Source organism: Micropterus dolomieu, linkage group LG16, assembly GCF_021292245.1.
Source record: "Micropterus dolomieu isolate WLL.071019.BEF.003 ecotype Adirondacks linkage group LG16, ASM2129224v1, whole genome shotgun sequence".
Taxonomy (NCBI): Eukaryota; Metazoa; Chordata; class Actinopteri; order Centrarchiformes; family Centrarchidae; genus Micropterus; species Micropterus dolomieu.
In genome coordinates, this window is record NC_060165.1 from 2,442,302 (window position 1) to 2,455,891 (window position 13,590).

Genomic DNA, 13,590 nt, shown 5'->3' on the forward strand with positions numbered 1-13,590 from the left:
CCCACGAGGCGAGATCTTGTGTGGAGGCCCAGACCGAGGGAGGTTGGCGGTGGTGTGGTGCTTCTTCCATTTCCTGATAACTGCACCGACAGTTGATCTTTTCTCTCCAAGTTGCTTTCCGATTCTCTTGTAGCCCATCCCAGCCTTGTGCAGATCAACAATCTTGTCCCTGATGTCCGTAGAAAGCTCTTTGGTCTTGCCCATGGTGCTGATGTTGGATGCTGGTTGTTTGGGTGTTGACAGGTGTCTTTTATACAGGTAACGAGGTGAGGCAGGTGTATTTGATGTAGATAATTGGTTGGGATTGGGGCTGTGTCTTAAAGAAAGACTAACTGGCTTGTAGGAGCCAGAATACTTGCTGTTTGGTAGGGGGTCATATACTTGTTTTTTCTCATCAGATGGTTATCAATTTTTATAAATTCATATGATGTGATTTTCTGGAATTTTCTTTGGGATTCTGTCTTTCACTGTTAGAATGTACATATGATTAAAATTGTAGATTGTTGCATTCTTTGTAAGTGGGCAAACCTGCATAATCAGCAAGGGGTCAAATACTTTTTTCCCCCACTGTATTTGTTGGATCTTTTCCCTCTCTCGTCCCTTAGGTTTTCTGTAGTGTGATGCAGGACGAGCTGTGGTGGATGATCTGTTATTTTCTTGTTAATGTCCTGGTTGTAGCTGGTTTGAAAGTAGTATGTCAGTTGAACTAGACTGGATCACAGATTGTGGGTTCATAGCCTTTTGGCTTATTGTGGCATATAATACTTTTATTTTTCAATTATCAGTGTGCATTGTCCCTGTTCAATAAACCTGAAAGAAGTACAAATAAAATAAATACTCAAACTTCAAAATACACACAATATTTAACACAACACACGTAACATCAACATAATTTTCCGCGGATAAGAACAAAAGGAACCACAACACACATGTTGCATCTGTCCTTATGAAAAGTACAAAAATATTCTAAATTTAAATCTAAAAAGGTATTCAGCTATGAAACATCGACTTCTCCTCTTGACACTGCTGCTGATTAACCATAAGAATATCATTCTCTGAGCTGCTAGTAGCAGAACCTCTGATCTTTCACCTGGTTGATTCCTATTTATCTCTGTTCCAGTGTCTGCAGCTCCTCCTGTCCCTGTACTGTGAAAGCTGTCCGGTCCAGTAGTGTGGAATCGTAGAATGTCCAGGAACCCTGAGGTGAAGGACGACCTGATGGAGTGCCCACTATGTATGGAACCACTGGAGATCGATGACGTCAACTTCTTCCCCTGCACCTGTGGATACCAGATCTGCCGCTTCTGCTGGCATCGAATCAGAACAGATGAGAATGGTCTCTGTCCTGCCTGCAGAAAGGTAGACCTCCATCATCTTCTAACTAGGTCTGGGTATCAAGTTCAATACTTTTTAGGCACCGACCGAATTGCCTCAATACCATCGAGTATCAAAAAATGCCTTGTCTTTCGGTACCAAAGTTCGATACCTAAAGGTTTTTTGTTAACGCCAATGACCCAATGAGCATGCAGCATTCTTGATGTGCCCACATCTAAAAGTGATTGTAATTGGCTGTGGTGATGTAAGTGGATGTAAGACGTGGAGAAAATCAAAAGTGTGGCTTGATGCAACAGTGCGCGATGTAATATTTGCGACGTAAGATAATTGCTGCCAAGAGCGGCGACACGACAAACCTGGTGAAGCCCTTGACTGTGCATGGAATAAACTTCAGAGCAGAAAGTTGCTCCGTCTTTGCTGCAACAAGACAGAGCCGGTGCAGTCATCGTCTCAGTGCCCTACTGCCATCGAGCTGCTTTAACATGCCCACCGTACGAGCAGTGTTGGGCAGTAGCGTTGCTACTAGTTTACCTACATTTCTCAGTAGCTTGGTGGCAGCGTCGCTGTTTTCTGAATCGAATCAAAGCTCTTTTGTTGACCGAGTAGCTTCCACACACGCCACATTTTCCCAAGTATTTCTGAAGGATCAGTACGTGACGCCACCGCCACACATGGACCTGTATGTGCAGCTGGCGGAAGCGCTTCCTGTGATAGTGACATCATGTACTGATCCTTGGACTGATGTCTGCGACTTTGCTGCAGTGGATTAAAGACACGTGCAGCTGAGTTTACTTTCTATTGTGATAGTTGTTGCCTGACCACCTCTTCCTCTAGTGAGGAGGAAACTTGTAGTGGCAGAAACTTGTTTCCATGAGATGAGAGATTTCTCTCTTTCTGTCAGGCCTATTGCCATGAATGTTTAGGTTGCAATGTTGCCAGAGCACAAATTCACATATATACAATAAAAAATATATAATTAATATACAATGAAATGACATTAAAAAAACTAAAGAAAGAGGAATAAAAACAACAAAAACACAATATAGGTCTATGTTACATTGAAAATATGTCTTGGTTTTGACAAGCAGCAGCATTTTTCAAAGGAACAATATCGATATCGAAAATCTTTGAACGATACCCAGCCCTACTTCTAACCCTTCCTCAAAGCCTGTTCAGCCTTTCACAATGTTTGCATAAAAACAATTGAAAGAGATTCAGTCATGTCAGGCCACATTTTCAATAGTGACAAGCATGCACAAAAGAACAATGTTAAATCCTTTATTCAGGATACTCATACAGAAAAATAAACTAAATACAGGCATTTATTTAAGGATTCATGTTTAATTGAATCTTTACTTTTTCTAAAAAAGTAAAAACAAAAACAATTGCTTTCTTGAAATGAATTAATTAATAATTACATCCACATGGTGGCTCCGCTTTAATCATTGTTGACCTTTCTCTCTCTGCTCGCCTGCCATTCACCGGTCTTGTGTAGAGTTTTGCGTGCAGGTTGCGCTTCCTCGCGGGTCTATTTCAAGTAGCCGACTATTTAAAAACAATAAAATATTCTTTGTGTGGTTCATCAACGGTGATAAATTATCCGAAAGTCCCGCGAGGTGCGGACAACTCGGCACAACACCAGTGAAGCTGGAGCTCCGTCTCTTCTGCCACCACACACATACACGCTACGCCTACACATGCGCACTGACAAAACAGGGTTAGAGTTACAATTTTGGATTTATTTACACACTTTAATAACATTTATTGAAAGTTGTTTTTTTTTTTCTTCTATTTACAGCATTAAACATTGAAATGTATATTATAATAGGCTGTATATTAACCTATTGGGAGAAAACTGGTAGTTCTATGTAAAATCAGACGTTAAGCACCCCCATATCGCCAAAATGGAAAAGCTGCGAAGCTTTGACTGTGAGATTGACAGTTGAACCAGGCTCCGCCCATTGAATCTTTGACCATTCGGGGTCAGCCCTGATGTATACTATTTTTTTTAATCACATTTTAGTTGTCTAAAAGTCTGGGTATTTTAGTCAAAAGAAAATCAAAAGTATTTTAGTCTTTTCTAACTCAATAGTATCATTTTGATTAGCATTTTGGTTAATCTGCTCTAACCAAAATAGAGAGATTTATCATTTTAGTCTTTATTTCACTTATCTCACATATATTTAAATTGTTTTGTAAAATTTTATTGCAAAGGAGACATTAACTTACCTCAATGCCTGGGTGGTTAGCCTTGATACGCTGCTTCAAGTTTGTAGTGTTTTTTACGAAAAATCTTATAACCACATTGCTTGCTGTCTGATATAATTAGGCACTCTGTTTTTTTTGTCCACCTCACTGTATTTGAAATGGGACCAAATATCTAATATCTTTCTCCCTAGCATGTTGTGTTCATCACCACAGTTCGCATCCTCCACAGTACAGTAACGTTTTCCTCGCTCACCAGGCGTCGCCCCGGTCGGCCAGTATTCAAAGCACAGGAAGAAAAAAATACCGCTGAATAAACACTGTTCAAGTGAAAATTCAGAGGGAGAAAAATCTGGCCTGGAATATTTTCTCTCCTCATTATACTGACAAAAAGAGAGATTTTATTAACGTTTTTATTTTATGAATTCCATTTTACATGTTAATATAGTCATAGTCAGTGTTTAAGTACATTGTCACCATCTCGTTTTAGTCACAAATTTGTCACGGGGGAAAAAAAGGTTGTTGACAAATATACTTTAGTTTTGTCTGACGAAAGTAACACTAGCTGTGTGATGTGTTATTTTGAAGGGACATCATATTTACACTGTTCTACAAGCTGGACACTCGTCACATGAAAAGATATAATCAAATATTTACAAAAACGTAAGGGGTGTCCACACGTTTGTGAAATACTGTGCAGAGGAATTGCAAGTCACTTTGGATAAAAGCGTCAGCTAAAGGAGTATTTTATTTATTTATATTATTATTTAACTTGCGTCTTATTCTCATGTGCACTCACTTTGGCTTTTTCCTGCTGATAAATTGGTTTAGATAATCACTTGCATCCAACCTGTTTGATAGTGTTTATCGAAAATATTTTTGAGTATTATTAGCATATTATAACTGATACAAATAATGATAAAAAGCTCACTTCAACCTTGTCCGTACATTTCTATTGTCAGTTCTCCTCTGACTGTTCTGCTAGCTGTTTTTACATCATTTCAAACATACTCATTCTCCTGCAGAGTGAACAACAGTAGCCTTCAGGAGTCTAAAATCAAAATGGCAAAACTGAAACTTTCCATTCCAACTTCAGTTGACACTGCCATACTCAAATAGATGACTTTCACAATTGTTATTAACTAATCGAACAGCACAGATTGTATGATATCTAACAGTGGTAGAGCATCTGATTGCGGATGTTTTCCTTGAATGGTGTGTATGTGTGTGTTTTCTGCAGGCGTACCCAGAAGACCCAGCAGTGTACAAGCCGCTGTCACAGGAGGAGCTGCAGAGAATAAAGAACGAGAAGAAGCAGAAGCAAAATGAGAAGAAGCAGAAGATCACAGAGAACAGAAAACACCTGGCCAGTGTCCGAGTGGTCCAGAGAAACCTGGTGTTTGTAGTGGGGCTGTCTCAGAGGCTGGCCGACCCTGAGGTGAGACACACACACACACAAACAGACTCCTCATTTTTGTTAAAACTGTTGTATTTGTATCATATGCAATGGAATAAACATTAAATGAATGGAATGGAATTGTACAGCAGCAGTTTAGTCTGCCAACACCTCCCACACTCAGCACTCATGGAAAACAACAGCAGCAGCGAGGAGTCTGTGCCTGATGGCGTCTGTGATGACGTTACATGCCATAAATATCCTTGAACATATTAATCATCTTCCCAGTGCCAGGCTGTCTGAAGGTACCATAGCAAATAAGTCAAGGCTTCGTGAACACTTGAGTCTGGGTGTGTGAGTGTCTCTTGTTTCTTATGTGAATTGTCCAATGAGGACTACCCAAACTGGCGTGCATTCTGTTAAACACTTAGCAGGTTCAACAGGGCATACATACCCAATGACTTCCTTCCCCAAACTATTTTCCATTCTGGCAGAAGGGTTCACTATAGATATAATTACAAAAATACTTTGAGATGTGGTTGAATGCTCCACAGACAGGTAGTGAGTAGACTTTGGGTCCATGCTTTAGATTGGTTCAGTGGATTGTGGGAACATGAGGGAGCAGCAGAGTGTTCTGCATGTGTGAGTGGTAGCATTGCAGAAATCAGTGTTTTTTGTTTTTCAGTCAGGTTGGATTCCTCATCTGTGCTAAAATCATCAAGTGTGACTGAAGCCAGCAACACAGTCAGGTTTATATTCTCCCGAATACTGTGTGCAGCTTCTCTGTGCACACTGCTGTCTCACCTCTGTTTCCTCATTGTCTAACAAGATAACACGAGAGCCGAGAGAAAACTGTCTCTTTGTATTCTTTCTCTCTGTTTATGTGTGCCTGTCTTTGTGGTTTGGAGGTAGAGGGTGGGAGCCTGAGCAGGCAGGACAGCTCTAGTCACACAAAGGCTACAAAGAAATGTGCCCCCCCCCCGGCTTACTGCCGAGACTGAGGAGAATTTCAAAACCAATAGTCCTGCCATCCAGCTTAGAGTACTGACACCTACACAAACACTTCCTCTGCATTCAGACAGTTGGTCTGCATTCAGTAGATTATTTGTAGTAGTTTTGAAATGTTTATAGCAGCTCTGTTCTGCGTCTGTGCAGAAAGTCCCAAAAGTCGTTGGAGCCCCCTTGTGTCAGGTACCAGGATAAGGATGAAGATACGTGATTATGACATTGGAAATGTTGTCTTCTGTGTTTTAACAGGTTCTAAAGAGGCCAGAATATTTTGGGAAGTTCGGGAAGATTCACAAAGTAGTGATCAACAACAGCACGTCGTATGCCGGTTCACAGGTAAGTCTCTCCACGGCAAACAGCAGACCTGTCAGGCATTAATGAAACTAGATTTTAATCTAAACTCTGTCTCTGTTGCATTTTTTCCCAGGGGCCCAGCGCCAGTGCCTATGTCACATATATCCGTTCTGAAGACGCTCTCAGAGCTATCCAGTGTGTCAACAATGTGGTGGTAGATGGCAGAACACTTAAGGTAAGTTTGAAGGATAAAAAAAGTACATTTAGATAAAGGAGAGAGTGTTTAAATTCATAGACGGTTCGCCAGCTGAATGTTGAGTTATTGTAGAATATGTTTTGTGTTTTGCAGGCTTCTTTAGGAACAACAAAATACTGCAGTTACTTTTTAAAGACCATGCAGTGCCCCAAACCCGACTGCATGTATCTACATGAACTGGGGGATGAAGCTGCCAGTTTCACGAAAGAGGAGATGCAGGTAATTTGAGGCAGGGTAACCGTTCAGAGGACACTACTAAACTTAAGTCTTTAGGCTTGATGCAGTTGGCATCAAAAATTGCACGCCTTCATCTCTGAGTCATAACTCAGTCAAGTCTTAACTGACAACACACTGCTGGGGAAAAAAGTAATGATCTCAAATTTCCATTTTTGGTAGTTGTTCATTAAAGACTGTATAGTAAGCACTGGCTGCACAGGCTGTGATCGGGAGTAAATCAGCGGTTGGTCGGCAGTCGCCAGTCGTTATGTGTGAACTACTCAACGACGCATCACTGCCACATCGCCGAGATCTGCCAGATATCTAGCAAGCTAAATATGTGGAGAAGTCGGCTGACTCGACATCCACATCCAGCCAATGAGAGCAGGCAGCTGGCAGAGCAGGCAGCTACTTTTTCACTGCAAAACACTTTTTACTCTCCTCCAGCTCTCTCTGTAGCTCAGACAATCCCTGCTACCTTCGTGTGCTAATCCATTCTTTCACCCAGATTCTTTGTCTTTATAATTGCCATCTTTATAATAACAAACAACAGCTGTTTTGTGTGCAGGATCGCTTTCACCGTTTCACCTGTGTGTTTTCTTGACAAAACGTGATTTGGAGACCAGCGTCAGGTGACACAGCCGCTGTCAGCTCATGTAGTCTGTGACCCCCTGTCACCGATCAGTCACGTAGTGTGAACGCCACAACGACTTCAAGACTCCCGTCACAAGACGGCAAGTTATGTAGTGTCACGGCCATCGGCTGACGCTGAAAGTCGCGTAGTCTGCACGAGCCATTAGTAGTTGTACTATCTTTACAATGCTGTCTGTCGGTATTACTTTTGTGTTGTGTTTCCATGGAAACAGCGCTCTCTCATCTGCCACTTTGCTTCTAGGCAGGAAAGCATCAAGAGTATGAGCAGAAACTACTACAAGACCTCTACAAAATGAATCCCACTTTCCTACAGACCTCAGCTGTGTCAGGGGACAAACTAAAGGGCAAAGCAAACTCTCTACAGAGGTATTCTAACAGCGGCCTTTTTCATTCTTTGTACTTGGTAGTACATTGCACTTTATCTCATGAGAGTGGCCTGTGTTTTGTACCATTTATTTCATTGATAGTGTCAGTGTAAATAAAGAGATGTTTGCTCAGCTTTATTTTAAAACTTTAGATCCAGTTTTGACTTTGTGTGATCCCTGTATGCTGTTCTGTCTGTGTACAGGTCTAACAGCTCCAGTAAAGATGGATGGCTGTCATTACAGCCGCCAGGGAGGATAAGCAACGGTCTGTCTTCCGACCACGGGAAGAGTCCGCCGTTGGATGGCTCAGACCCTGAACACTTGACCCCTGAGGGGCCCGAACCTGACCTCAGCCTTGGCCCTGTACAGGCCCTCTCTCCTTTCTCCTCAAACTGTGACCTTGCTAGGTAAACTAGAAAGGTTCTCAACTGTGCCACTCTGCATGAGCTTGATCATTTCACTGTGCGCTTCTCTCTGGATACAGTGGCTGCATTAACCAAGTATGTTAATTATCCATTTATAAAGCACTTTAAATTGACTTATTGGAACGCACTAAAATGCATTTCAGCCAATCAGAGCATGACGAACTAAGTGAGTTTAAATTATATGTTCCCGTAAATTCTCTTTGTTTACCTTAATGGCAGAGATAACCAGACAACCAGATCTAGCATCTGAATAACTTTTTTGCTTTAGACATGCTGAGGCATTGGTGCAGTTATGTGTTGCTTTCAATGCATTTGTCTTTTATTTACTATGACTGGAGTGCACCCAAAATTGGAAATTGTTCCACAAACAGTGCAGTTAAAAGGGACGGGAGGGTTTGATTCTGGTAAATACACTTATTCCCTTTCTTTCAGAGAGTGAGATGAGAGGATTGCTCCAAATCTCATGTCTGTGCGTTAGTTACAGAGATAGAGCCAGGAGGCGATTTATTTTACTTAAAATAAAATATGGATAAAAACTGGAAGCGGGGGGGGGGAAATACACCTCCAACTTCTCTTAAGTTCACTAGTTAGCATGTTGACTTCTGTACATTTGTTTGTGTACAGATTGAAAGTGTTAGATAGTGAGCTTTAGAAGTGCTGGTAGCAATATCCAGGCTAGCTGATTTCCCTGCCACCTGTTAGCTAGGCTAACCCCCTCCAGTTATAACTCCATATTTAAAGAATGAGAGGTGGTAGTATGGTTTTTTCTTATAACTCTCAAGAAGAATTTCCCCAAATGTAAAATGTTTTACTGTAACACCTGACTGTTGGAAATTACTTTGGTATTGGTGAAGTGGGTGCATTTTATGAATAGGCCGTCTGTGACATTACCCACGGCAGGGGTCAGGGTCATCACTTCCCAACCCACAGGAATGTTGTTTAAAAATAAAGTGGGGGTTCTGGGGGTCCTCCCCCAGAAGGAAAAACAATTCATTTGAATACCATTTTATGCATTTCTACATGCATTTATCACACATAGCTTCTTGAAAGCAACACATTGCGATTAATCACGCTTAGTTCCATCATTCTGCCAGAAAAATAGTAAATAGGCCTATATATCAGAAAAAGAAATTTCACACTCTGCATGTTGAACCCATAACCCTACTGAACGTCACATGCTATACTTTGAAGGATATGATTGGTAGATGTAAGACACATTTTTAGCAACAGGCTTTTATTAGAGACAGGCTTTTATTCAATGTTACCTGCTTCCCAGTTAATGCTAACTCTAACTCCTCTAGGACAGAAATACTGATCTCTAGTCAGTTTCAGTCCTCCCACTTCCTCTGTTTTTGCGATCCTGTGAATTAAACACTTTTTCACATCAAAAGTCTTCCGGCCTGACTGTTATTGGTAGGCGTTTAAAAATCTACTGAAAATCTGGAGTTTCATTGACAGCTTAACCTCGCTCGGGCAAATTGAAAACTGAAAAAAGAGAACGTGAGAGCAGCAGAGTGTGTATGATGTGACTCAAACATTATGCTGGATTTACCATGTGACAACATTGTTTTAGGCTACAGGTCATTCTACCCCCCTCAGTGTATTTTAACTGGCCTTTATGTGTTTGAGCTAGCCAGCCCCCAGCTTTTATTTGAGACTTGGCCATTATTCATTACCAGCTTTTACATGAAAATTTACCGTAACTGTGTATTGACGCTTTTTATTTTTATTTTACAGCCCCAGCAAGACACTGCCAGACATCATCAGTATGGGCAACGGTGAAACCTCACAACTGGTGAGAAATTGACTCACTTGAATTACAAAGTCTCGTAAGGCACGGTTGTTGTACATTCTGATCTTGATGCATCTTGTACATGAAATTGACTTGGGGGGGGAAAAAGTCTGAATCAATAATCTGAAAATACTGATAGTCATCCTCTGTGTCTGCGATCATGACCTATTGGAATTCTGTCTCGTTTTTTGTTAGCTATTTTTATATGTCCATATGTCTGTTCAAGTACATGACTACCAGACTAAATAAAATATTTAAAAAATAAGTAAGAGGCTCTCCTCTGTTGTGTCCTGTAGGTCCTGAGCAGTGACTCTCCATCGCCCCCTCCTGGCTTGATTAAGCCCAGCCTGGCGGTTCCCATCAGTGTCACAGTCCACGCAGTTCGCTCCCCCTTTGAGCTGGCTGCTGCAGAGTCCCAGTCACTGTTCTCAGACAACAGTAACTTCAGGCATCCAAACCCGCTCCCCAGTGGACTGAGCGGCTTCCTCAGCTCCCCAGACAGCAATGCCGACTGGCCCACTGCACCAGAGCCACAGAGCCTCTTCACCTCAGGTGGGCCTGACAGAGGAAGTTTGTGTCAAGCAAGGGTCGCTGCTGGGTAATCTTTCTGCTGATGTATAAAACATCTCAGATTGTCTTTAAAAATTGCATGATATATAAACATTGATGAGTTAGTGTCTGAACTTGACACCTCATTTCCATAAGCCAATTGAAACATCTGTGCACTACTTCAGAAGTCTAAATGAGTTTGTGTAATGACTTTCTTTGACAGTGAAAATGACAGTTTTTTAAAGGGAGTTGCATGCAGATGGAGAAACTGATGTGTCCAGTTTTTACCATATTTTCAAAATGGAAATGCAGATATTAGTCAAGCTGTATGGACAGCAGCCAACCAGTTTACAAAGAAGTACTAATAATATTAGTGCAGTAATTCTTCCACTGTATTTGCATCAAAATGAGGATTAACGTTAGGATTAGAATCAAATCTGTAAATCAACTGGATCTAAAATACTACTCAAATGGTGTAGACCTAAATATACAATGTATATACCACTGTTGTAATAAAGTCTAGGGCTGCTGAACCTCCTCCCTCTGCCACAATATGTGATTTCACTTTGTAGTTGGCTTGCTTCAGGAACCCTGTGAATTATGAAGCTCCGTGTATCAATGTTGAATCATTCAACAGTAAACTATTAAACTCTTGACTGCTTCTCTGTGAAGGCTGCTCACACCTCATCCCCTGTGTGTGCAGATACCATCCCGGTGTCGTCGTCCACAGACTGGCAGGCAGCGTTTGGCTTTGGCTCGTCCAAACAGCAGCAGGAGGACGACCTGGGTTTCGACCCCTTCGACATCACTCGCAGGGCTCTGGCAGACCTCATAGAGAAGGAGCTCTCTGTTGAAGACCGCTTCAGCTCCCCTCTGTCACCCGGCTCCTTCCCCCACAGAACCCACAGGCCCCTTTTAAACAAAGGCCTCGGGACCCCAGGGGGGCTCCCACTGCCAAACCACCTCCCGCCCTTTCACCACACCTCCCAGCATCAGCATCCTCAGAGGGGAGGCTACAGCTTCAGCTTTCCCACTCACCCTTCATCCTCCAGCTGCTCCTCCTCATCGTCATCTTGTGGGTCCTGGATGGGTTCCACCTCATCACGTAGTAACTTTGTGCATTTGAACCATACAGCCTGTCCAACAACCTCCACCTCACACAGTAGCTTCTTGGACTTGACAGTGCTGCCCGGACATCACAGTACTGGGCTTGGAGGACTCCCCATCACAGGTAAGGCTAGATCAGGGAGACGGGGTCTGGGAGATCTGACCTGTGCACATATAATGGTGTTTAACTTAATGTAGATGTGAAAAGTATAGTGTTTGTTTGTTTCTAATCATCCTAGCATGGCCATTAACCGATGTATAAAGAAGTCTGGCTTGAAATGTTAAAAGAGTTCAAACAAATGGACCATATTTGACTTTTGCGATGAGGATTGCCACACCCAGCCTGGTGATGTGTGCCTGTTTGCACTGGCACACATCACCTCGGTTGAAGAGGTGATGTGTGCCTGTTTGTTCACTGTGTCAGGTGGTAAAGCTGTGACGACTATAGCGGTGTTGTCACAGCTTTTCCACCATGAAACTACAGCCATAAGACTGTTTTTGTTAGTGCCATAAAACCTCCCCAGAGGGCTGCCTTTCTAAAAGCATCGTACAGTTTTCATCTGTCTCAGCCTGTCTGAGGAGTTCTAAGGCTATGCACAATCAGAATTAGAAACACAGAATGCAGTGTATTTTCTACTAAGTTAGTCTCTGCAGTAGAGGTAGAGAACTGAAAGAACGAGTATGTGACTTAATTGTAGTGCATTGCATCATGGGTAAACATATGCTCATTTATTGACCACTTGGTGGCAGCACATCATTTATTGTAGCTATTATTCCAGTCTGTTTCTGAGCGTCTTTTCACATCTCCAAACACAGGCCCGTTCTCATCTCCACAATTTATGTTAAACTTTAGCTCAACACCTGCTCTGGGAGCAAATCGCCCACTAAAGAGCAGATTCAAGTACTGAAATACAAGTCTGGAAGTGTTTGTGATAATAAAAGAGATATGGTGGGGGCATGGTGGAGCTTGGCAGCAGCTGACCTAAAAATCCATTTATAAGGTGCAATTATTTACCAAGAGCTACCCATAAATCATCACTTATCGCAGTCCAGACGGTGTTGGACTGGGAAGGAAATGTGAAATGCTGTTTTACCAGGGAGGTCAAACAATGACTCAACATTAGAGAGATGCATAAAGGTGTGTGTGTGTGAAAGTGATATATATTTGTGTTGGGCAATGATAATATTTTTTTAAACGATAAATCGCATGGTTTTCTTGCAATTAATCGCGATAAATTGCGTAGTTATGCACAAAATTGAATAATGAATTTTAAAGTAGTGTATTGCGCACTTTTAATTTAAATGTACTGCTATATAAAAAAATGCTATAACACAAATGTCAACTTAAACATTAATGTAATCAAATATTAAACTACATTTGACACTGCTAGTGCATTAACTCTTATCTAGCTTGTTAAAACAACTTACCATCAGAGTCCAGTTTTCTTGGGGTTTTTTTTTTTTAACAGGTATAAGCAGAAACATTTTTCTTTCATCAGGGAGCAGCATATGGGATATATGGATGCTTCGAAACCCATCATAAACACTGACAAAGAAACAACTCCTAGCTCAGTGTTCTAACATCTGCAAACGTTGTGCTATCACAGCTAGAGATTGATGAGGTACAATAAATATGCTACGGCTAGGGGGAGCCAGGACGACAGGTCAGCAGGGAGATGTTACCATCATTATCCTCACACTCAGAGATTGGGTCCCAAGCCCCAATAACAACAAGCCTTTACGGCACAGAATCACTCAACTTAAGGGCGGCTGACCTACGATTGAAGATCAAAACCACTGGACCACCAAGTACAACGACCATGATTGCCAAGGCTGGACCCCCCAAGTACAACGACCAATATTGCCAAGGCTAAGTGACAAAGTACCCTCTGAAAGTCTGCTAGAAGATGTGAATGCAGCACTACATACTATCCCTACTAAAGCCATAACCGAGGCCAGTGAGCTGATGTACGCCACAGCAACAGTGA

At 41.9% G+C, this 13,590-nt stretch overlaps 1 protein-coding gene across 2 annotated transcripts in view; it reads left to right on the forward strand.

Moving 5' to 3' along the window:
* The first annotated feature begins 1,123 nt into the window (after positions 1–1,123).
* Positions 1,124–13,590, forward strand: part of cnot4b (CCR4-NOT transcription complex, subunit 4b) — a 49,892-nt gene continuing 37,425 nt past the window's right edge. For both annotated transcript variants that reach the window (XM_046072211.1, XM_046072212.1), the window contains exons 1-10: positions 1,124–1,359; positions 4,781–4,978; positions 6,194–6,280; positions 6,372–6,473; positions 6,588–6,713; positions 7,606–7,730; positions 7,933–8,136; positions 9,892–9,949; positions 10,243–10,498; positions 11,199–11,726. In XM_046072211.1, the coding sequence (XP_045928167.1) occupies positions 1,186–1,359; positions 4,781–4,978; positions 6,194–6,280; positions 6,372–6,473; positions 6,588–6,713; positions 7,606–7,730; positions 7,933–8,136; positions 9,892–9,949; positions 10,243–10,498; positions 11,199–11,726 (1,858 nt within the window). In that variant the 5' untranslated portion in view covers positions 1,124–1,185. The remainder of the gene's footprint in view (positions 1,360–4,780; positions 4,979–6,193; positions 6,281–6,371; positions 6,474–6,587; positions 6,714–7,605; positions 7,731–7,932; positions 8,137–9,891; positions 9,950–10,242; positions 10,499–11,198; positions 11,727–13,590) is intronic.